Source organism: Megalops cyprinoides, chromosome 11 (genome assembly GCF_013368585.1).
Source record: "Megalops cyprinoides isolate fMegCyp1 chromosome 11, fMegCyp1.pri, whole genome shotgun sequence".
Lineage (NCBI taxonomy): Eukaryota > Metazoa > Chordata > Actinopteri > Elopiformes > Megalopidae > Megalops > Megalops cyprinoides.
This window is the reverse complement of record NC_050593.1, coordinates 27,275,978-27,298,815: the sequence shown is the minus strand read 5'-3', so window position 1 is coordinate 27,298,815 and position 22,838 is coordinate 27,275,978. Positions and strand designations below refer to the sequence as shown.

The following is a 22,838-nucleotide window of genomic DNA, read 5'->3' as shown; positions in this document are numbered from 1 at the left end:
CATAAAGAGTGTCATCCTTGCATTGTACTTCATAAAAGGCAATTTAAGACGCAGGGGAGAACAATGGTGAATCCAACAAGTGTTCCGTTTCACCTCTCCTGAAGAAAGACAATGGGTTTGTCAATCTGCACCCACGCTCACTCATTTCCAGCCTCCCCCAAGATTGCTCTGTTGCCACGGCCACTAGATGATGGGGTGTTCCAAACCTTAGGAAATGACTGAAAGGGGCTGTGTCTGTCCTCAGCTGCCTGAGACAACTTACAGTTCACTTGATGGAGGTGTTTTGTGATGACATCTCGGAGTTCTTTGCACCAAAGGCTCTGACATGTTCTGTCATCACGCAAATCAGGCAAGCCTAGAATAAGAGAGCAAAACATTTAAATGTAAAATGCATGAAATATTTTTTATTAAATAACCAATAGAAATGCCATGAATTTTACTAGAAATACACTTTTCTAGCTACACAAATTTGGCTTTTAAATGGAGCAACAGAATGTAACAATATTTCTGCTCACTGTTATTGCTACAGTGTAGCTGTATATTGTTATTGTTACATTGTATAAGGTAAAAGTATTATAAAATTCCATCTGCCTTGAGTGGGAAAACGCTACAGCTAAAGCATTTTGAATACAATAAATAAAAGCAACCAACATTCATTTGCGTTTCTGAAAATATTTGCTCAACAAATCATTGTCAAAGGTAGCTGTAAAGATATTTGTTATTCGCATCTAGCTTTTTAAGAAATCAAACAAATGCAAATAATCTCTGCATTATATGCCTTAAATTTTAGCCGATGTCCACTTACATTAGTTAGGCAAAGTAATGTCACGTTTATTTTGGACATTCATAAACTGAGGGGAATTGTATTTTGCTGGCTGAGAGCGCAAACCTGTGGTATTAGCCTCCATAAGGTGAGCATATGCTGGTCTCTGCTGCCATATAGTTTGTCTTACCTCGCTGGCATGTTCCATAGTCGTGTGTTTATTTCCTCCCTTCTGTCTACCTTGAGGCACGTGCCAGTTCTGTGACATTATTACGAATAAGTGTCACTTGAATTGCCCACGCACTCCCTGCACTGTGGGACCAAATCAATACAAGGCCCATATGTGCACCAGACAGACATTGGTCTTGTGTGAGCATTACACACCTCTGACAGGGACATAGAGATATCAGGTGGCTCGCATCAATAAAACTGTTTCACAGACCCAGCCTGGGACAGTGCAAATGTAAACATACTATGAACAGATTATTAACAATAGCAACGATTCAAACTGGAAATTTTGGTCAGAATACATTTGGCAGGCCTTTGCATTCTGTATACCTCACCATTTCTGCAGAAAGGTAAATTTAAAATAAATAAATAAATCATACTGAGACAAGAAGGCACATTGGTTCCATTTATGCCAAAAAATGATGACCTCCACATCTGAGACTGGCATATATTTTGCCTACATTCTGCATCTGTCATTTGTAATACATGTGTAATGTGCTATATAATCTTTCCTGTCTGTGTTCTGTTGTATTCACTTCTGTACTTAAAAGGGCAAATGAAATGTTGTAACGTGACTTACAAAGAAATCTTAGAAAGTGTGGGGGATAGGAGGTGTTTACTGTATTACAGTATTATTATTACAGTATTATATTACACACAATATTGATTTAGCTGCATTCAACCCAGATTTTACAATTAGGTCGTGTTCTTTTCTCGAGTGGAGAACAGCCATATCTAACATATGATTCAAACCTTTAACTTAAATCAGGTTTGAATGGAGACTGTTTCTATTGTTATTTCTACACACTTCTATGATACATGACATAGTACTTATGACTACACTATACTTCAATACATTACTTTACAATACACCAGACTATAACTCTACACTAAACAACTCTACAGCACATGACACTACATTACTCTATACTATGCTTCAGCACATTACTCTACACTACACTACATAACTGTTATTTCTGTAGTACTACAGTGCTTCCAATAAAAACAGCCAGGTTCTACATGGAGCTTATTCAATACCAGGCAGCTCTTTATAGGTTTGCAGTTCACCCCACAAGTTCAATTAATAAATCTATCAAGGGCTTCATTTTTTAAATAAGAAAATTAGTTGTAGCTCTTTATCAAAGCACTGCATATTTCAAGTGAGGTGGAATGTTGCAACATATTTGCAAGGCAGAACTAATGCTCTACAAATCACAAGTAATAAGCAGGCCCTGGAGGATTCATCTAAATGAAGATTTTACAGTCATTTGAACTCGCCTGTAATTCGATTTCAGCCTCACGTGCGTTTGTTTAACGGGGGTCTCGGGTTGCAAACAATTTTTGAAATTATTCATCCTGTTCTTTCATTCATTTTCCAGTTGTAAAAAAATTGTGGGGGGGTGGGGGGGGGGGGTTGCGTTAGAATGGTTAGATTGCAGAAAAAGGGGAGTTTACAAACACTGATCAAAGGCTCTGAGGGGGGCGTCCTATTCAGCCAATTGACTTTTTTTGCTTCATTTGCAAACTAATGATTTAAGCCCCCACAATCTGTTTGGGGTCCGCTCTTGTGTATTTCGGATACGCTTGGCTATTAGCGTCACTGAAAGCTTCAGATGTGTCAAGCTTGCCCCCCCCTTCAGTGGTAGTCACCTACTTTAATTTCCCTGCAGGCCTCAGAGGGGGATGGATGCAGCTAAAATCACAAGCTGTTTTGTTGGCAATCCTTTGTGGCCTATAATGAATCTGATGAATATAAAGGGGGGGTGGGGTGGGGGTGGGGGGTTGAATACATTTTGACCACGCTGTGTGGCTTTTTGCTCGGCGATTTGTGACCTCAAACAATGGGACAATGGTGAGTGTTTTTGTCCCCTTAATTTGTCATTGTGTTTAGGCTTCATCACTTTCGCTGGGAGACATTCAGAGTCGCCGGCCAGAGAATATCTGCTGACCGCACCATTCCTCAGACAAAAGGGAGGCTTTAAGATGAATACCCAGCCATCATCAGACCCGCAGAGAGGAAAGGGAGAGAGAACAACAGAAAGGTTAAAAGTGCTATTGAGGTAGGGTTCCTAAACAGACCAAAGATACTCCCCTCAGCTTGTCAAACACTGAGAACAGTGCTGTCACTCACGTAGTGGTACTTTTTTTTTTATCCATTATTACACGTTAAGTGCACAGCCCCTGAAAGAGTGTTTGTGGGCAGTTCATCACCGTTAGTAAAACTCTGCACATCAGATGGTGGCAGGACCTGGTTTCCAGTGAGCCGTGCAGACGAAGTCTCGGCGGAGTTTCGAGAGGTGATGTCGGGACCGGCGTGTTCCAACTGCACCGATTTCACAGGCCCTTCAGGTGGCATGATTGAATTAACAGCTCCATTGTTCAGCCCTGGAACTGATATTCAGGTCAGGAGCAAGTATTTACCTGAGGGAGAAAAGTGAAGAAAAAAATTCTTCTTTTCCTTTTTTTTAACAGAAATTAAACTAAACTACTGTAAACCTGACAGCATTTCCTTCAATGCATAGTCTTCAAACATTATCAAACATATGAAAGCTTGTTTTTTTAACAATATCAATACTACAGAAAATACATTCTTGTAATAGTAGTAATAGCAGTTGGAGAAGTATCAGTAGTAATAATCATTTTTTGTAGTATTCATAGTGTTCATGGTCACAGTGATTGTTTTCAAAAGAAATACATGCAACATGAGATATCTGTACTAATCTGGTTTATTGCATTTATTTGGCAGTTCCTATCTATTAAGCCATGAATATTGGATACCCTCACACCATTGCACCATTGAAACAAGTGACTACTTCATTCTGAACTAGTTTAAATATAATGGAGAAGGCCTCCCTTCAGTAGTTTCATTTATTTCATTATTTAGAAAAAACTTAACACAAGTTCAACATCTTCCTCTCTCTCTCTCTCTCTCTCTCTCTCTCTCTCTCTCTCTCTCAGTTACACAGTTATACACAGTTACTGTACCTCTCACCATAAACTGGCAAAAGAAGTAAGACACGTAAATAGGATCCAAAGATTGGCACAGCTTCCTGAAACAAGTCATGGTTGGATCCTTACACCATCTCCCAAAGAACGCAAAAAAAGGTTCCATATACTGACACGATGGGGAATACTTTGTTTTGATATTAACACAAAACAAGCATAACAACAAAAGAGTCATCCTCAACACCATTTGAACTCCATTGAGCTGGAAGATAAGAACCGTCCCCACAGGGCAAATTCTCCTGAACACAAACCGATTCCCCCTGCCAAAGGAATCAAGTAGTTATCACCAGTTAGCAAGGAGGCCCATAAATAACAACATGCAAAGCTTTTTTTTTTTTTTGGGTGGGGGGGGGGGGGGGGGGGTCAAGAGCTTTGAAAATGCATTGCAGTTTCACTGATCTTTATGGGTGGTTGTTCTCTAGTGGATGATGTCATGTGCTGTAGTGGCTACTCACAGGCTTATTCACATTACTGAAAACCACTGCAAATGACAGCTGCAATTTTTTTGTTCACCTGCCTGCATCATGAAGGGTGACATCAGCTCTGATCTGTGATAATCCACTATTTCGACATTCCGGACAATACAATTAGATACAGCCTGTTAAAGAAAACTAGACGGGTACAGGAGTAAAGCATTAAGAATGTAGCATCAGATACCTCTACAGAGCCATTTAGCACTATAAAAACGTAAGAGTAAGATTTTATATTTTGCCTCAGCTGACCTGTTTTCAGTGTAGGTCAGCTATGCCTGAGGTAAAATGGAGACGTATAGCTCCACAGGCAGTTGACCTTAGCCCACAGCTTGTTGGCCAACCCCATACATGACAGCACGTTTACGTTTTTGGTGGAAATTGAGGTGTTGTTATTCAAAGATGTCTTTTAATGTAATTAATGGTTACAAAATGTGTATAAATATTATAAATATATAAGTTATATAAATACATATAAATATAATATAAATATAAATATAATATAAATACATAAGTTTTGTTGTTCTTTAGCCCTGTCATTTTATGTGGTGATGTAAAATTGTATATTCTTTTATTACACAGGGACAGTTCTTCACGGATGTTTTAACCAATTAAATAACATCACATTACAGACGATAAACTGACAGCACAATCAAATTAACTTAGGACAGGAAGTTGTTTGGTTCTAGCCTGGAAAAATCCAACATAAATATGTGTATTGGATGGTAAGTAGAATGATAAAAAATTTGAAAGAATTTGGCCATCTCCTGATGCAACAGTCAGGTACCATGGAAACAAACAGTTTGTGTAAACATTTATTTGGTAAGAATAAATTAATTATAATCACTTGTTCTTGGAAGCATGCATTCCAGATTGACAATAATCATTACTATTTACATACATGAAAAATGCTCTCAGCAGCGGCTGAACATGGACATTTGAGATTAACATTATACTTTCTGCAGAGGATAAAAATCTTTCCCTACTTTTAAAGTCTGCAGGCATTTAGGTATATTTAATAGCATATGACTTTGGCATCGCTTCAGGTATCACTTGCAATCTTTTTAAAATTCTATATACATTGTTCACGTTTAATGGGTATCTAATTTGTGTTATCAGCTTATAGGGCAGTAAGTAATAATTTGCATGGCTGCCCTAAGCAAATATGCTTCCATAAGCAGCCCATAGAATAGGCTCTGGAACGGATAATACGCCCTATTGGCCATGCCTCGATGATCAATGCTTTTTGAGGAAGTAGCGACATGTAGTTTGGTCTGTAGAAAATTTTTAGGTTGAAAAGTTCACAGGATGTTGTAAGGAGCCTTCTCCGATATTGACGTGATGTTCGGAGATAACCCGAGTTTTCTCAGACACACTTCGTTTCTTTAAATAAATCCAAAGACCCATTTGTGGCACTCATCCTTATGATCAGTGTAAAGTAAACCCGGAGAAGTAGAGAAACCCACAGTACAGATGCTGTACTTGATTTGCTGTTTCTTTTAATGTACCTTAACTGTGACCTTGGTGATAAGAACATGATGTGTTCTGATATGTTCTTTGTCAACACTGTTCTAATGTCCACACAAGATGAAAGATTTTGCATGTCTGTCCCTCTCTCTCTCTCTCTCTCTCTCTGTTTCTGGATGGGTATGCGTGTGTGGGTGTGTGGGTGTGTGTGTGTGTGTGCGTGTGTGTGTGAATCAGAGAGAGTTTGTTTGTGTTTGGGTGTGTGAGAGAGCTGGAGAGTGAGTGTGTGTGTAAGTGTGTATGTTTGTGTGTGCGTGCGTGTACATGCGCATGTGTGTAGTTGTGTGTGTGTGTTTGTATGTTCAGGCACAGATAAGTTCACAGTGTAATATAAAGCCCTATCTGTCTATCTAGCCTGGGTGAACAACCTGAGGTAGATTGGAGGTCACTGTGATTACTTGAACCTGTCAGTTGTACACACTGGGCTATCTGAGCTGATAACCCCTTGTCGCCGAGAACAGCATACATTGTCCTAAATCACTGCAGAAGCCTCCATTTGTAGCTAGTTGATAATCTGTAGCAGATTGTCGTGGCCTAAATACACAGGTACATCCATTAGGGACACAATAAGGTGATAACGCCCTCTACTTCCCAAATGAAAAAGGCAGACATTGTGACACAAATGAAGCATTTCTGTCCCTGCTTTGCTGGAACAAATTACCGGTAAGTGAGAACATTTGTGAAGAGCCACCTGAATTTATCTGGAGGTGCGCACTTGTAGTCTGTGCACAACTGATGACTGGTAAAGGTGGTCATACTGTAGCTAAACCCAAATACTACTGTTTTACTGTAAACTTAGTATCACTGTGCAGTGAAAAGTCATTATGTTCACAAATAATTCCATTTTGACAAATGGCATGGCATGGCCATTATCACTTGTTTCAGGTAAAATCAGATGTAGGGATTTAATCACCTGTAGTTGAATGGTGGGAAGACATTTGAAAATTCGCAACACAAATGGAACTTTGTTTACCAAATCACTGTAAGTGAAAAAGGGCAGAGCATATTACTCCCTATTCCAATCAATGAAGGAATGATACAATCCTTGAATCTTGCCAGGAGTGGCAAATCTTCATGCTCGACAAGCATGTTTGGAAGAAGTCGATTAGTTCAGGTGGGAACCTGACTGTGATGGACACTGGAGAATCCTGAGATGTTTCTCCTCACCATACACTGCCTCCTTCTCTCTTCTTTTCTAAAGGTACACAGGAGAGAAGGTGTGGATGCCACCATACACAAAACGCAGTGTAAGAACGATATGATTCAAAAGAAGCCAAGCTAACTCAAGAGCTACCCCTGCAATTACACCCATGTAGACCTGCAAGTAAGCATTTCAACTAGTTTTGTCCTGTGTTCTGCAAACAGTCTTTAACTGTAAGCCTGTGATGTTAAAATGCATGTCACAGCAGACCTCCCGTCAATGAAGATTGATTCAAACCAAAGATCTTGTTTCAGAAGTGGCTCTGATTAAAGCTATTGGCTCTGAAGTCAAAGAAGGTGCCCTCCTTTAGTGTTGGTCTTGTAATCTCTATCACTTGGTGGAATTGTTGTTAATGTAGATATAATATCAATGCAATAAGTATTAATAACTTTGCTATGAGATGCTGGAGAGATGTCACTTAATCAATAAAAACAAATCATGTAGAGCATACAGCACGATGATTTGGAACATTGTGAATATTAATGCAACTGTTCAAAATCAATGGCAAGGTTGCATACATTGTCTCTGCTCTGTGTGTTTTTGAAGCAGTGGATTTCTTTCATATCTGTTTAGTTCCTGACACTGCAAAAGTCAATATTTGCATGAATAACAAGGTGTAATGTCTTTCTGTTGGAGTACTCAAAAGATTCCCCTGTGGCAGTAAAACCACTAATTTGAATAATGTATAAATTCCTGCTTAAAACATGAAACATGTACATTTTCAAGGGCTATGCAATAACTCATCAAACTAATCAATCCAGGTGTGTACCACTGAATACTGGACATAGCAGACTGTCAGTCATCTAAACAAAGTTATTATTCCATGTGCATGGACAATTTTATGTGAGTTAATGCTTCAGCACTGATATCAACAGAAAAAAACATTCATGAGTCATTGCACTATATTGTGCATTATGGAAGAATAATCACACATGAACTAGTTAGAATAAGACAGCCATGCAAAGCAGCCCAACTGAATGGGGTAGAAAAACAAGAATTTTCCATGAAAACCCTTTGAATGGGAGGAAGTAGCATTTGGTTGGAGACAGAGTACTCATCTCATTACCTGATAAGAATGTGCTTAATGAAAATATTAGCCAGGAGCACTACAAGTGAACAGTCATTCTTGAACCAAAAAAGTCCTTTCCTTCACAATAAGAAAATGCATTGCATTATTGTTTTGCAGGTGTGAACTAGAATCTAATCAGTTTTAATGGGCATTATCAGGTGGTAACCACAGGTACCACTTTTGAAACAGTTGAACCCTAACACACCATTCCAGAGAAATCATAGCACACTATTTTAAGTGAACCACAATACACCATTCTAGGCCGAATGTAACACACCATTCCACAAGACTACAAAGGCACACACGCTGCAGAATGTAACACACCATCCTGGATGGACCATAACACACCATCCTGGGTGTACAGTAACACACCAAAAAGAGGATTCATTCATACCTGTGAGGACACCTACCCCAGTCCAGACCCACAATGAAGTCTCGGTGAAAAACAGAGCTTTACTGTACACATGTCAAAGTCCATTATGTCACCGAGGAGCGCGAGAGCCATCGTAGCATTCCTTTCCTCTGTGCCTCGAAAATTCGCTTCGCAAGGAGAGCGCTTCAGGGGAGGAAGAGTGAAGCACACCGAATCTCGCAACAATAACGGGCCCGCTATCAGTTACATTCTTAACCTGTAATCACAGGGACTGCATTAAAAGTGTGTCTGAATAGAGAAGAGCCCTGCATACCTTCCTGTGAATGCTTTTGAACTGGGTATAATGTAATCCCCAAAGCAGTATCTTCTGCTTTTGTGAGCCCATCCGTAGAGAGAATGGCAGGCCCTATTGATTACACTCAAGGGGTGATGTATACTGTTCAGAACAATGCTACAAGCGGATGAGACAGAGGCCGAGATATGATGTCTTTTCCCTCTGAAAAAACCCAGGCATGTTCTGTGTCAGTCTGTCTAGCTTCTAAGGTTGATGTATTTTTCTTTCTATCTTCTTGTGAATGGTCTCTTAACTTGATCTATGCTCCCATGATCTCTGCAGGGACAAAAAAACAACATCTTATCTTTCCATCCTAATTGTACCAACTTAAAAAGCATTATCTCGCAGCTGCTGTGGACTGAGTCCTCAACAAAACGGTCCACTTCAGAAAAGCAGCGAGGGACAGTCAGTGCTTGCGTAGTGTATGATATCAAAACCAGACCATAGCAGAAATCTTACACTGTGACACAATAACGAGGACTCTTCGGGAGAGTGTAACAAATGCAAAATTATTCAGTCGCGTGTTTGTTTGGTATTTGAATGATGCAGTTAAGGTGTCAGGCTTTGAATGATGTTGGTCTGACATAAAGTTGAATGGCGCTGAGAATTGTGTCAATTGTGTAAAACCACATTTGCCATTTTGAGAGTAATATTTCAGACATAATCAGCTCAGGGTGAAATACACCATTTCACGCATTATACCTGTTTCTCTACCTACTGTGACAGCAAGGAAAGCCAGATTACCCAGTGTCTTGTCTGTCTGTATTATGGCATTAACCTCGACTCTATCGGTTGTAAGAATATAGATGTATGGCTCCGGTGACAGCATCCTGTGAAAAGGGAAGAACAGATCATGTGTTGATGACATCACGCGACAGCAGTGATTATCACAAAATGGTGAAAAACATAATCCCAGTCTCAGGCATAAATAATCTGAAATAATCTGACAGACTACAAAAGGACAAAATTAATGAGCAGTATAAATAAATGATTTAAAAAGTTTCTTTCTTCTAGGACACTTTATGTATGACTTGAAAAAGAACCAAACAATCCAACAGACTGCATAGGTTGTCTATATGTATATCTACATACATACAAACATACACTACTGTACTTTTTACCTTAATTGGAACTCTTTTAGGCAAAACATAATTACACATGTATGCATGCCTGTATTTAACTACTGTATCTAACTGCAATGTACTCTGAGTATTGAATTTCTTTTATTTGTTTATTTTCTGACTCAACAAAATGAGTCTAATGGTTTCTGAAATGTACAAAAAGGTATAGAAAAAAATGCTCCATTAAATTCCTTATTTAATAAAACAAAGCACATTATGGTTAGATTGAATCTTAAAATTAACATGAAACTGCACTTGTGTAAAAAAATTTAAATAAATAATGCCCCATGTAAGATGGCTTTATAACAAAAAATAAGACCAGGATAGGAGTAAAAGAAACTCTATGAACATACTGCAAGAACATGCTGAAGGTATGTACTACCACAAAAAAAAAAAAAAAATCAAAATCATTCATTGTAAAACATACTTTTTTAAAACTGAACAGGATAATGGTGAGCTTTAATTACAATTACAATTACAATTTTAGAATTCTTAGCCCAGCCCTGTTAAACTTTCAACTGAGGACCTACAACCAGTGAAACTCAATGTGTTGTGCATAACTGTGAGCAACAAATTTAAGCAAGTGTTCGTGTTCCTGAAGTTCTTGCTCAAAGTTATTTTGTGAAATTGCAGTGACTCCTCCGCTGTGTGAGAATAATAATAAAGAAATTTAAAAAAAAATAATAACACCAATAACAAAAAATGAAAACGTACCTAAATTCATTGCTCAAAAGCAAAGCGGTTAAACTGAGACTGGGCCCTTGCTTATCAGGGGTTTAAAGTGCTGTCTGTGCTGGTCTAACTTTTAAGCTGGCTGCTCACTGGCTGAAAGACAAGGCCTGCATTTGAAGCCACACAGGCAAGATAATGTATCCCAGGCCGCAAAAGGCGGCCGAATCACTGTGCATTAAGACTGGCCACACAAAAGGCAACAATGGCTTGCATAAACACTATTTAGAACTATTCACACGGCATTGAAGAGATGGGCGTCCACTCGGTATTGCTGCAAAGCCGTGGCATTGTGCGGAGGTGAAAGGATGTCTAATGAACAGGAAGCCTTATTTGAGAGAGCTGACAGAAACCATACAACGGGCGCATTGTGGGCCTACCATCAACCCTGTGGGTCTCTACATGAGGGGAAAAAAATGATGAGAAAGTAGCCCCAAAAGATGCACAGGCTCCGTTCCTTTAACTGTGAACAGGCCTTAGGAATGAACAGCACATTGGCTGTCTGAACCTTTATGCAACTCTTCATGTTTACATGCAGGGGACAGAGTGCCTTTCCAAACATCATTGCACTCTTGGAACTGCCGAAGTTGTCCTAGCCCCCAATGCGAAGTTGATGTGAATTAGAAACAGTCTGCAGGAACGTCTAAAGCAAAAAAAAAAAAATCATCGCTTAGTTCCTAGCAACATGGGACTCTGCTGCAGTCTATAATTTCAGAGACAGCTACAATCTACTGGGGATACAACTTGCATGAATCACCCGGGACTGCATCATTGTTTCAATACGTACACGTTTGCATTTTTTGTAAGTTAAATCTTCAGAAAGTGTAAGCACAAGTGTACATGCATGTGTACATGTATGCTCACACACACACACACCCACACACACACACACACACACACTGCAACCCTTGTCTCAAGCTTCATCAATCTCTCACAAAGGGATGACATCATCAACATCCGTGCCGCACTTAAGCTCTACGGCAGTAAGTTACCTTATTTACTGATGAGATAAAGCCTCCCCTGTTATTCTGCCACCTATTTCTCCCTTTTCTCTTGCAGCTGAAGGTCTGAGGAGCGTTTTGCTGAGGTGACAGAGCACGCAGAGGAGTTAGAGTTAAACCATGAAGCTGGCTTCCTGTTCTCCTACTTCTCCTGGGGCCAAAGGCTCGCCATAGCAGCCAGCCCAGGTACAGCATCTCAGCTTGCACTTTTTTTTTGTCTGAAAACTTTAAAAAGATCAGTTCAATACATGGTGCACGCTGAATGTGACAGTACCCAACGCCATGCTTACCCAGGCCATGCAAGGGTTATGTCATAGAAATTCATTTTATTTGATTTTTTTTTTTGCCCCTATGTGTGTACCACAAATTAAATAAAAATATACAAACGTAATGTGTGAAACACATTTAAAAATCAATGTAAAAGCACGATGTTTTCTCAAACAATTGTCATAAAAACGAAAAATAAAATAAATGGTTGTATAACTCAAAGTTGGATGCACTTTATATACATTACACCCAAACACGATGCGTTGAATTGATAGTTCATAAAAAATACATTTCAAATTACAATAAATGGATTTATTTCTTAAGGTTCAGCAGGTGATTCTGGTATGTACGACCGACTAATCTTGCAGCTTGCATTATTATCGGGAATTCAAGTCAGTTGAAACGCATTTTATCATCTTAGCAGGAGAGCTTACTTTGCATTACAGACAAGCGCACCTCAGAATTATGTAATTAGAGGTGAGAGCACCCAGGCCATTGTGAGGTCAGAAAGGAATGATTACAAAAATGCTGAGCTAGCATGAGATTCGTCTCCTCCACAACTGGCAGGAGTGACAATTGGATAAAATATGGCACAATAATAGTAACGCAGCCAAAGTATCCCTTCAACAATTTACATTTGCTAAATGAGTGTCTTGTGTTACATTATATACATTTCTAAGACTTTTGTCATAAGTTTGAGTACGATTACATTAGAGATTGGCGCACATTATAAAGTCAGTTTTGCCAAGTATATGCTAATTCTGCACTGACATGCGTGAGTTTTGAGAGAAAGCAAATCGTGTGGGCTACAAGAGAGAAGAGAGCGGTTGATGTGCAGGTGGAGACGAACTTGAAATGCTCCTTAATTTAGATCACGTATATTTTAAGAGTAAATCTAAACAAACTTTATTTTTACCAGGAGATAATGCCACTTTAGGCTCCCCATGTCACCGGAGGTCTGCTTAAATGTGATTTTGTTGTTTGTATTTCTGAACGGGTCTCAGATAGTAAGCGTGAGGCGTTGGGAACTCGTCAGATATTCAGTTTGTAGTCGCTCGAGTAGGGTTGAAAAACACGGTCTCGGGGGAACCACTCGCAACTCCGCGATTTCCTCTCCGTTTCCCCCGCGCAGAACAAAGACGGCATAGTTGTTTCGCCTAATTCCACCACAGCCTGTCGAAATGTTGTTTTCCCTTTCGCCTCCCTCTTCAGCGAGCACTTTATGCGTGGATCAGTCGTCTGAGCAATCCACAGAACTCCGCAGTGCTTTCACTTCAACACCTTTCAACACAAAGTTTGACACACCGTAGCTCGGTGCTATTCAGCTCTATACACCATGCAATTTGTTTCCATTTGTCAACCAGCAGTATTCCACCACAAAAGAAATTGCTTGCACAATAAAAAACTAAAATAATATTGTACCAACAATCTAAAATGGCTATGCGATTAGATCAGTCAATTTAAAACCCCGTTTACAATCAGCAACAAAAAAACATTCTTTTCACTATCCGGAACACTTTAACTTCTGTTAATACAGATACTTGTTGTTACATTATTTATAACTCTATTGATTATAATACATCTTGTACTGAACACAAGGCCTCACGCCTCTTAAAACCAGCAAAAGCATATCATATGTCTCTTAAAATGCAGGAGGGCCCACAACTCTATACTTGGTGTACCCTCAATTCATCAGTCATTTTATTCATAACGTCCTCATTGTGCAGAGCGCCTCATTTTGTATTTTATTTCTTTCGTATTTACCCCATTGTTCGGACAGCGGGTACCCCCCACCCCCCACCCAACATCATCTATTATTAAAGCTACATCAGCACTACGTTGACAGCATTGCTATTTTTCAGAGAATCAGATTTCTGTTAAAAATGACACTATTATACGGGACGGCGAAGGTATCAGGTTAATAATAGTCATTGTGAAAACTTTGTCGATGCCATTCTCGCCGCGGCCGTTATCGAGGGGAGTGTAGAGAGGATATGTGCTGAGTCTGATGTGGATTGCGTCTGGAGTATGTTCATTGTGCCGATAGCAAGCATTTTGCAGTCGCAGATACGCTTTGAATGCGGCCGACGCGGTGTCGGGGTGCGCCGAGCACCTCCGAGACCCTTGATACTACATCTGCTCCGCGCCCGCTCTCTCCCTCCGTCCTGGCCGACGGCCCTGACACCCGACACAAAGTAATCACAGATCACAGCGTTTAATCACCGAAACAAGCACTCCAGAGGACGACGGTGTCAATATCCCACTCTCTCATTATCTGTTTGGATTGCACATCCACACTGTCAGATAAACAGAGTGGAAAATTAAGATTAAAAATATGGTAATTTCATTTCAGGCAGCAGGCTGCTCTTCAACTGCCGCATTATGCTATTGATTACCCCTGAATTCAATTTCTCTTTCAATACAAACTTTAATCTGTCCGCAGGCCAACAATCCAACTCCCCACGGGCTATTTGAGAGTAAGTAACCATTTAATATGATGCTAACTGAAAAATCACTATCTTTAATGAATTTTGCAAATCATCCCGCATTAAAGGACCACACAGCTCCCATTTCAGGAGCCCGAAACCCCTCCCCTGTTTTACCCTCCACTGAAGTGCTAAATATTGCGCTGAATAATTACAAACACAAAACAGAGCCCACACGCTCGGCTCTTGAAAGGCAACATGTGATATTTGCCTGGCACTGCTTGGTCTGTTTAAGGTAATTTGTACGTTTCTGAATCTTATTTATCTTTATATTTCCCCCATTGTATTTTTATGAAAAGAGATCTTACAAAATGAAGTTGAAGAAATAAACTTATCACATTAGATGTATGAACAAGGTAAAATTTGTAAAATAGACATTATAATCAACTTGACCTACTGTAAGCCAGTTTCATTATGTTCTAAGCAGATGTGTTCATCCAGGGTAATTTACATATTTCTCTAAGTATGACCCATTTATACAGCTCAGAATCTAATGGGGATACTTAGATTAAGCACCTTAAGAGGTGCAATAGCAGTGCCTCACCTGGAATTCAAACCAGCAAACTCTTTGTTACACGTACAGCTCCATTATCTGTATATGCCACCCCTGCCTGCTACTGTTACCTGTCAGCATTTGTAGGCCACTGTAGATTAATTTACTTGCAATTTGAAATGGCCTGTTTACATTTATTGTAAAAATGTTGCCCATTTTATTACACCAGACTGTGTGTAATAGTCCTTATGGTAAGAAGTCAGTTCGTAAACATAGCTTTTCAGGTCTGAATCCCACATCAGGTGCTACAGCTTTACTTTTCGGTAAGGTACTCAACAGAACTTTCTTAAATGAATGCCCAGCTGTATTAAATGGATACCAAATAAAATATAGACTGTATAAGTCACCTTGGATAACAGCATCTGTTAATCAAATAAATGAACAAAAAAGGCCTACTCAATGTAATTAGAACTTGCTGATCTAAATTACACACCTGAATGTGCATACTGCTGCATGCCACACGAGACTCTCCCATGAGGCAAAAAGGGTGTCACTGTTATGAGTGTGGGTGCGGACCTTTTCCTGAGGACTCACTATCGAGTCATCAGACTCCAAGGCTATTATTATGGGATGCCTCGCCACGAAAACAAAACCCGCTCTTTTGGGGCACTTTGGCAGGGCGCACACGGCGCATGGTTAACCTGTTTGTTGAGTGCGGCTCGTCAGCGCTGTCATTGGGCGCTTCGCAGTAACCGCTCATTACGCTGACGTAACGGGCGAGGTCCTCTCGGAGATTTCGCCGTCTCCACCCGATGCGCCATCTGTCACACACCTGCAGCACTCCTTAACAGGCTGCGACCACACTGCGCTTTAAATAATTACAGTAACCACTTCAGTGATCCTCCTCTATGACCACTAAAACAAATTAAATAACGCAGCAGTGCCTTATTCAGAGTGAAAAAGACGCTCTGAGGAAGACCACACACTGACTTATGCATATCTGCACTAAGACTGGTCTGTTGCGACATCACTTGAAAGCTAGCGTGGGTCTGCTTCTGAGTGGCTCCTACATTTCACAATTTTTTTTATGATTGCCTTACTTTTCATTAATTAATGCTTCATTGACAATGAAAACAATAATCCTAATTAAATTTAGCAACCTTAGAGCTCATTATAATGTGCAAAAATTAGAGGAAAAACAAGCAATAATTGCTTAATTTTTTAGTAAATGGACAAAAAGGACAAATGGTCAGTGAGATCAGTCTGAATGCCCCCCTTACAAATGCTTCTGTTTTCTGTTGATTTTCTTTTCTCTAGAGAATTTGATTAAACAAACACTGAAATGTGCAGATAAGATATTTTAATTTAACTGGTAAAAAACAAAGTAATCACTGACAGTGTGCACAGTGTGGTTCAGCATTACACTGCCCATAGACAAATGTCTATGATGACAGAACAAAGGGAAACATATTTATATGATGGAAAATCATGAAACAATTTGTCATTTCTCACAACAAGACAATCAAGACACTTCACAAACTAAGGAACACAACAGCTGTGGTACTACACACTGCGACCTGGACCGCATTCTTTCTTTTTTAATAATAACCATCATGTTACAAAAAAAAAAAAATGTTTGGTGAATTAGTTTAATAATGGACCTTCAAGAGAAAAGGTGAATATATTTTCAAGGAAATGTTTACAGCATACTTTTGGGATATAACATACATATGCAGAATATAAACATGGATACACAAGTGTATAAATGCACAATACACCGGACATTTAGCAGGGTAAGCAGTGACATTTGTATAATATTGGTATATACAGGGAAACCTACTGATGTACATCCCAGTCAACCTGACTTGTATCCCAATTCTGAAAAACGTGTATGTCTTTAAACAGTCAAACAAGTCAAACAGTAAAATAAAATTCCAGACCAATCTGACAAAGACAATTCTATTGCTTATGCAAAAAAATCCAGTCCTTTTTGACAGCATGAAGACAAAAAACATTCCAAAGAAAGGAATGTCCACTGACACAACATCATTCATGCACATTAAATTAGCTGGCAGAAAGACAAACAAAATTTTGGATTTCTCACAATCCCCTGAATTTGTTTCAACAGCCACTTGGAAACGATTTTTTTCCATCTTAAAAACAAAAACTATGACTGACAGACTGTGACACTCCAATAAAGCCAACTTCCATAAACATTACACTGCCTCAAGAGTGGTCACCTAGAGGTTTTTTATAGTTATGTTACAAATAATAATTCCACTTTCAATAGTCCTTCTGTCATTTAAAAGCTATTCTTATGAATAAAAATATGAGATAGATTAGCATAACATACCTATCAACATTCTGATAATCAAACCATATAATATTCAAGTAAACCCATCAGGTCATAAGACAACTTTTGGTAGTGCAACTGAAGAGGATCAATTTTTCAGATCAAGGCACGTGATAACCGGGCACGACACGTCACCACCCCTGCACCTGTTCCAGCTACAGTATGTGCTGTTCCATGCCAACTGGACCATGGATGCAGACAATTGTAGAACTCGTGGTAAAAAGCAATACAGAACTTGAGAAAGGTGTGTCCGTTGGTCTGTCCAGATCCAGGAGATGTAACGACTTAGGTGCAGCGATTTCCTTTCTCGTTCTTTTCTTTCGTTCTTTGACCACATTAAACAGCAGTGAGTTTTGCACCGCCCTTTGTCTCTAAATCACCTTTAAAAAGCGCCTTTTGTGGCTAAGGGACCTGATGACTAACATGGCGCCCTATGTGATGATGCCAATACCAGAGTGGCAGCTAGCTCAGTCATCCTCAACGCCAGCTCTCATTTGCAAAAAATGATTTCTACTCTTCGGCATACTGACCACAGAATATGCCTTTTTTGTAAATGAAGCTTCACACCTCAGCATGCGAGTACAAATAAAAAAAGCTGGAGATTAGGATGGAATTTGAATTTGGATTTGATTCAACACTGAAAACAAGCCAGGGAAGCACCTGTAGACTGCAAGGTGTCCGCAATCGTCCCGTTAACAAAGTGTCAACAGAGGATTTTGCTAAGGCTTGTGACAGGACTGCCTGACCATGCCCACAACCCGTCCTCCAACAGTTACAAAATTAATATTTATTAGCAAGTGGGAAGACCCACTGGATAACTGCTTTCCAGCCAAGCAATATGTCAAATCTGGTTTTCATGGCTTTGCTTTATAATTAAGTAATAAACCCTACGTGGATCACATTCTTGCAGCTTAGATTACAGCATCACAAAATACAAACAACAGAAAACACTGCACTGCATTTTAAGACCAGGACCGGAGGCACTTACTGAATTTAGCTTATTTGCCCTGAAAATATACCCACCAGCTTTCTGACTGCTACAGATGTACAGCCCGGCTTCTTTGGATTACGTAATATTATATAGGATATTATCATGGACTGACAACCACAGAGAGACCGCACCTCAGAAATGAAGTGAACGGCACTCCTGTGGCCAAGGTGTTCGCTTTCTGTGACGCAAAGACTATGCTGTGCTGATACTCTGCATGAAGGAGTTATGATTGTAAACATTTGGTCTTACATTCAAGACGCTGATTCAATTCAGTAACATGCTTCAGTTCAATGGGAGCGCCAGTTTAAACACACAGAGTCACTGTTACATAAAAAAGGAAGGTAAAGTAAAATAAAAAAAAAAAAACATGTATACATATGCATTGGTCTACAAATGAACTGGCCTTCACATGAATTTGCACAAACCTATGTTAGCTCACACAGGTTATTTCTAGCTTGTCTAAAAGCAGAAGTGTACCTCTTATAAAATATACTTGCAAGGTGGAAACAAATAAACTATCTGGCTTTGAACTCTGCAATTTAGAACAGGGTGACCAACTACTTGCAGTTGAAAGCTGTCACCCATTTCTAATATATTTATTGCACCAATAAATGGCAATAAAGAACACAAACATATTCAGTCCATAGCATATACAAAGTCATGAATAATGAGAAAGGCACCAACATGACTACATTGTATTGTTTTGATTCAAACAGAGGGTGAAAAAATTAAAAAAAAAAAAAAAAAACAGGGCGTGCACATAACACAACACATGCGAGAAAGAACACACAAGACTTTTTGGCCCATAAAAATTATAATAATCCTATCTGGCACTTAAATAATGAATTAAGGCACTTACATGCATACAATCAACCGTCAAAAGGGCATTTCACATGACCTTACCATTATCATAATGAATATATAGATATATTATTATATTCTATATTCTTTTTTTGTCTTTAGAAGAGAACTAACTTAGGTGCCCTTTAGAACAACATGAGAGGTCTCTTTCTCCGCAACAACAAACAAATAATTTACAACCCAGACACCTCCTTGAAACTAGGACAGTTTACTGTGCGCAAAATTCTTTGTACTCCACTTCTCTGGGATGGCAGTGCATGTACAGAGGATAGTGAAATATGGATGTAGCCGGAACAGTGGAGAGTGTCTGGGACAGTGGATTTGTATGGGGATGGGAGTGGATGTGGCAGGGGGAAGTGGAGAATGGATAGGTGTTGGAGTGTAGATGCGTCCAGGAGTGAGGATGTGGCTGACGGTGGGTTAGAGGCTGTGGCTGGGAGTGTGGATATGGCAGCGAGAGGGGATGTGGTTGGATGTGTGGAGAATGGATGTGGCAAAGAGACTGGAGGATGGAAGTGGCTGGGAGACTGTATTGCGTTTACTGGGTAGAGGTCCATGTCTCACAGCTCCGGGAGCCACACCTCCTTTGCTCTGTTATAGCGCCGTCTCAAAGATGATCAGGCTGCCGTCCGGCGCGGTGCTGTGCGCCACTCCGTTGGCCATGTTTGGATGGCTCCTGTTGGCGTAGGCCTGAAAGGAAACGGAGGGACGTCCCGTCACTGCGAGTATGTGCGCGGTTTGCTGAATCTCTCCCTTGTCAACCTGCTTGTCCCTCTGCTGCACTGTCAGCATCAGTGCACTGAAGAGCGTGTGAGTGGAGTATATACACTGCTGTTCAACCTAGATCTGCCCCGCTCTACAACCTGGCCTCCAAACTGCACCTCAAACACACCTAACTAGTATTCACACAAGCACCTGAGCGTATGGACAGCAAGATTTACGTTCAATTACTGACCCATTTCATTTAAAAGGAGCTAAACTGTATCTACAGCTCTGAATTGTAGCTGTGGGATATGTTATTGGGTGTATGGCACTCACCCGATTTACCACTTGCATTCTACACTTTTTTGATTGTGCTGTCAGCCATGATCCACAGGGACCTTTCCTAACTGCACAGACTAAATACTATACTATCCTATACCATACTTTGCCAGGAAATGTCCACCCAAAGAGGAATCTAGGTTTTATTTGTAAATACTTCCCTTTTGAAGTAACATATAAAAATGAAACCATATATATATTCATGTTGTTTACTTACGGTTTGGATACAGTTTGCTTTCATTGAGTTTTTTGTACTGTATTTTTTTTTCCAACCAACGGCATTAAAGAAAAAAATAAAATAAAATAGAACACAATCTAGTTTTTCCTGGTACAAGAAAAAGAAAAATAATGGGGGGGGATGTCGGAGAAATGAAAAAAAAAAAGAAAGAAAACACAGTTAGGCCCAATATCAGATATACTCCCGAGTCTGGGTTTCTCATTCAGGACACACAAAGGAGCTGAAGGCTGGTATCAGATGATTTCACGTATTTAAACCTTGACTGACAACTATAGAAACTTCACACTCTATTTCTGAAACGTCTCGGTATTTAATAAGTACTGCTAGACGGTTATGGGAGTTAGGGTAATCTGATCTGAGGACAGCGCACTACAAAAAAGAAAGGAGACACAAGCTGGCTAACAATGCCTCTGCCTAGCCACTTCTGTGCCGGGTAAGGCCGCGCTAAACAATAAGACAGTGTGCTGACTCTTTTGAAATCGGTATTTTACCAATTTCTGTCTGTGGTGGAGGAGATGATAGTTTTTCTGATAAATTTGTGAGAGGGACAGAAATGAAACGATGGCCACTTTTTTTCCTGCTTTCACAAAAGCCTGTTTGAAAGTTGCCGTATCGTATTTGTGCTTCCTGACAGATGCACAGAAGACAGAACTGAATGATGAATGCCCTCGCGCTTATCAGGAATGCTGCGGAAAGGGGTGGGGGGGGGGGGGGGCACATCGCAAATGAATTTCAAAAGAAAAGTTCCGATGAGCCTTATTACAGTAATCCCAGAAGAAACTCTGGCCCAAATCTGGACAAAGTTAAAGCCAACACCGCTCTATAAATCATGCGCCAACATGGAATTTTTTTTCCCCTATCTCTTCTGAAATGAATTTTGAGAGTGAGGGATCTGAGAGTGCATTACAGAATGTTATTTAACAGTAGCCCTGAGGCAATACGCATTCATTTACACAAAACATGTAAATGAGTAACGGTTATGTCCACATGCAAGAATATTTCAGCCTCTCTCAGTAAAGTCTTCAATTCCTCAAGTCACAGCAACACATTTCTCTTCATTTAAACTAGGGGTGTAAAACCAACTGAGTTTATTTCCACTACCCTTGCTAATTATTTAGTTAGCTGCATATGTTTCTACCTGTGCAATTTCAAACTGTGAGAATCATGATAAAAGTGGGCACGGTCACTCCCATAGTGTACGCCATTGTGATGAACGTGGGCGGAGTCATTCCTACGGTGAACGCAGGTGTGACGACAGGAGTCAGGGTCAATCCCACATTACACACAGTGACAGTGGTTTTGATGAAAGAAGTCACGTCAGTTCCACAGCACACGCAGTGAGCGCGACTGTGGCAAAACTAGTCATGGTCACTCCCATAGCACAGATGCATGACACTGCATTTTTTGTCATTTAGCTGACGCTCTTATGCGCAATACTGGGTTAAGTAGCTTGCCCAAGGACAGTACAAGGACAGCGCCCCTGCGGGGAATCGAACTGACGACCTTCTGGTTACGAGACGCAGCGACACCGGTTGTAGCGAGAGCGGGCGCACCTGTTTGGCCGTCTGTAGCAGCGCGGCCGCCTCCGTCTTGCCTGTCTGCTGGACCATTTTGAAGAAGATGCTGTCCTGGTTCTGCAGCAGGACGTAGGGCTCAGCGTATTCGTGTATCCTCCCGGCGTCCAGAACCTGCAATCAGAGGCAGCCGGGCCGTAAACAACAGCATCCAGCTCTGTGCTATCACGCTCATTACAGGCAGCGAGAGAGAGAGAGAGAGAGGTGACCGTCAGCGGAGTTCAGCGTACAGCACGTTTCAGCTCTCAACCCCCCCCATTTGGAGTGACTCAGAGTAAAAATACAGAGAGCCGCTCGTGCTTGATGACCACCACCGTGAAAGTGGAAGCACACTCACAGGACAGGGGTTATAATTATGGCATAAAGAGGAGGGATCGAGCGTGGTCGGCTTTGCGTTTCGCCTGCTGCCCCGGTGGTTGTTAGCCAGAGCCGACAATCACACCTTCCACGGTGTTGAGAAAGCAAACAGTCAGCTTCTCTATCATCAGTGTTAATGAGGAGGGAGCTGGGAGAATGGGAGTGGCTGGGCAGACGGGTTTATCCTACTCTCTGTGTAAAATAAAACTAAGTAAAAACTGAATAAAACACCTGGGCTTCCTGGAGAAGAAAGTAGTCTTCATCCACACATCATACAGCCTAACTGTTATTCATCCTTAGCCCATCAACATCTGTTTGATACATCCATCTTCATCAATTCATCAATTCATCATTT

The 22,838-nt window shown here is 40.4% G+C and overlaps 1 protein-coding gene across 1 annotated transcript in view; it reads right to left on the bottom strand.

Moving 5' to 3' along the window:
• Positions 1-19,421: 19,421 nt before the first annotated feature.
• abcc4 (ATP-binding cassette, sub-family C (CFTR/MRP), member 4) overlaps positions 19,422-22,838 on the bottom strand; it is a 55,287-nt gene continuing 51,870 nt past the window's right edge. Inside the window, exons 30-31 of the mRNA XM_036540989.1 lie at positions 22,106-22,240; positions 19,422-19,963 (exon numbers count right to left, since the gene is read on the bottom strand). Of these exons, the coding sequence (XP_036396882.1) occupies positions 19,868-19,963; positions 22,106-22,240 (231 nt within the window). The 3' untranslated portion in view covers positions 19,422-19,867. The remainder of the gene's footprint in view (positions 19,964-22,105; positions 22,241-22,838) is intronic.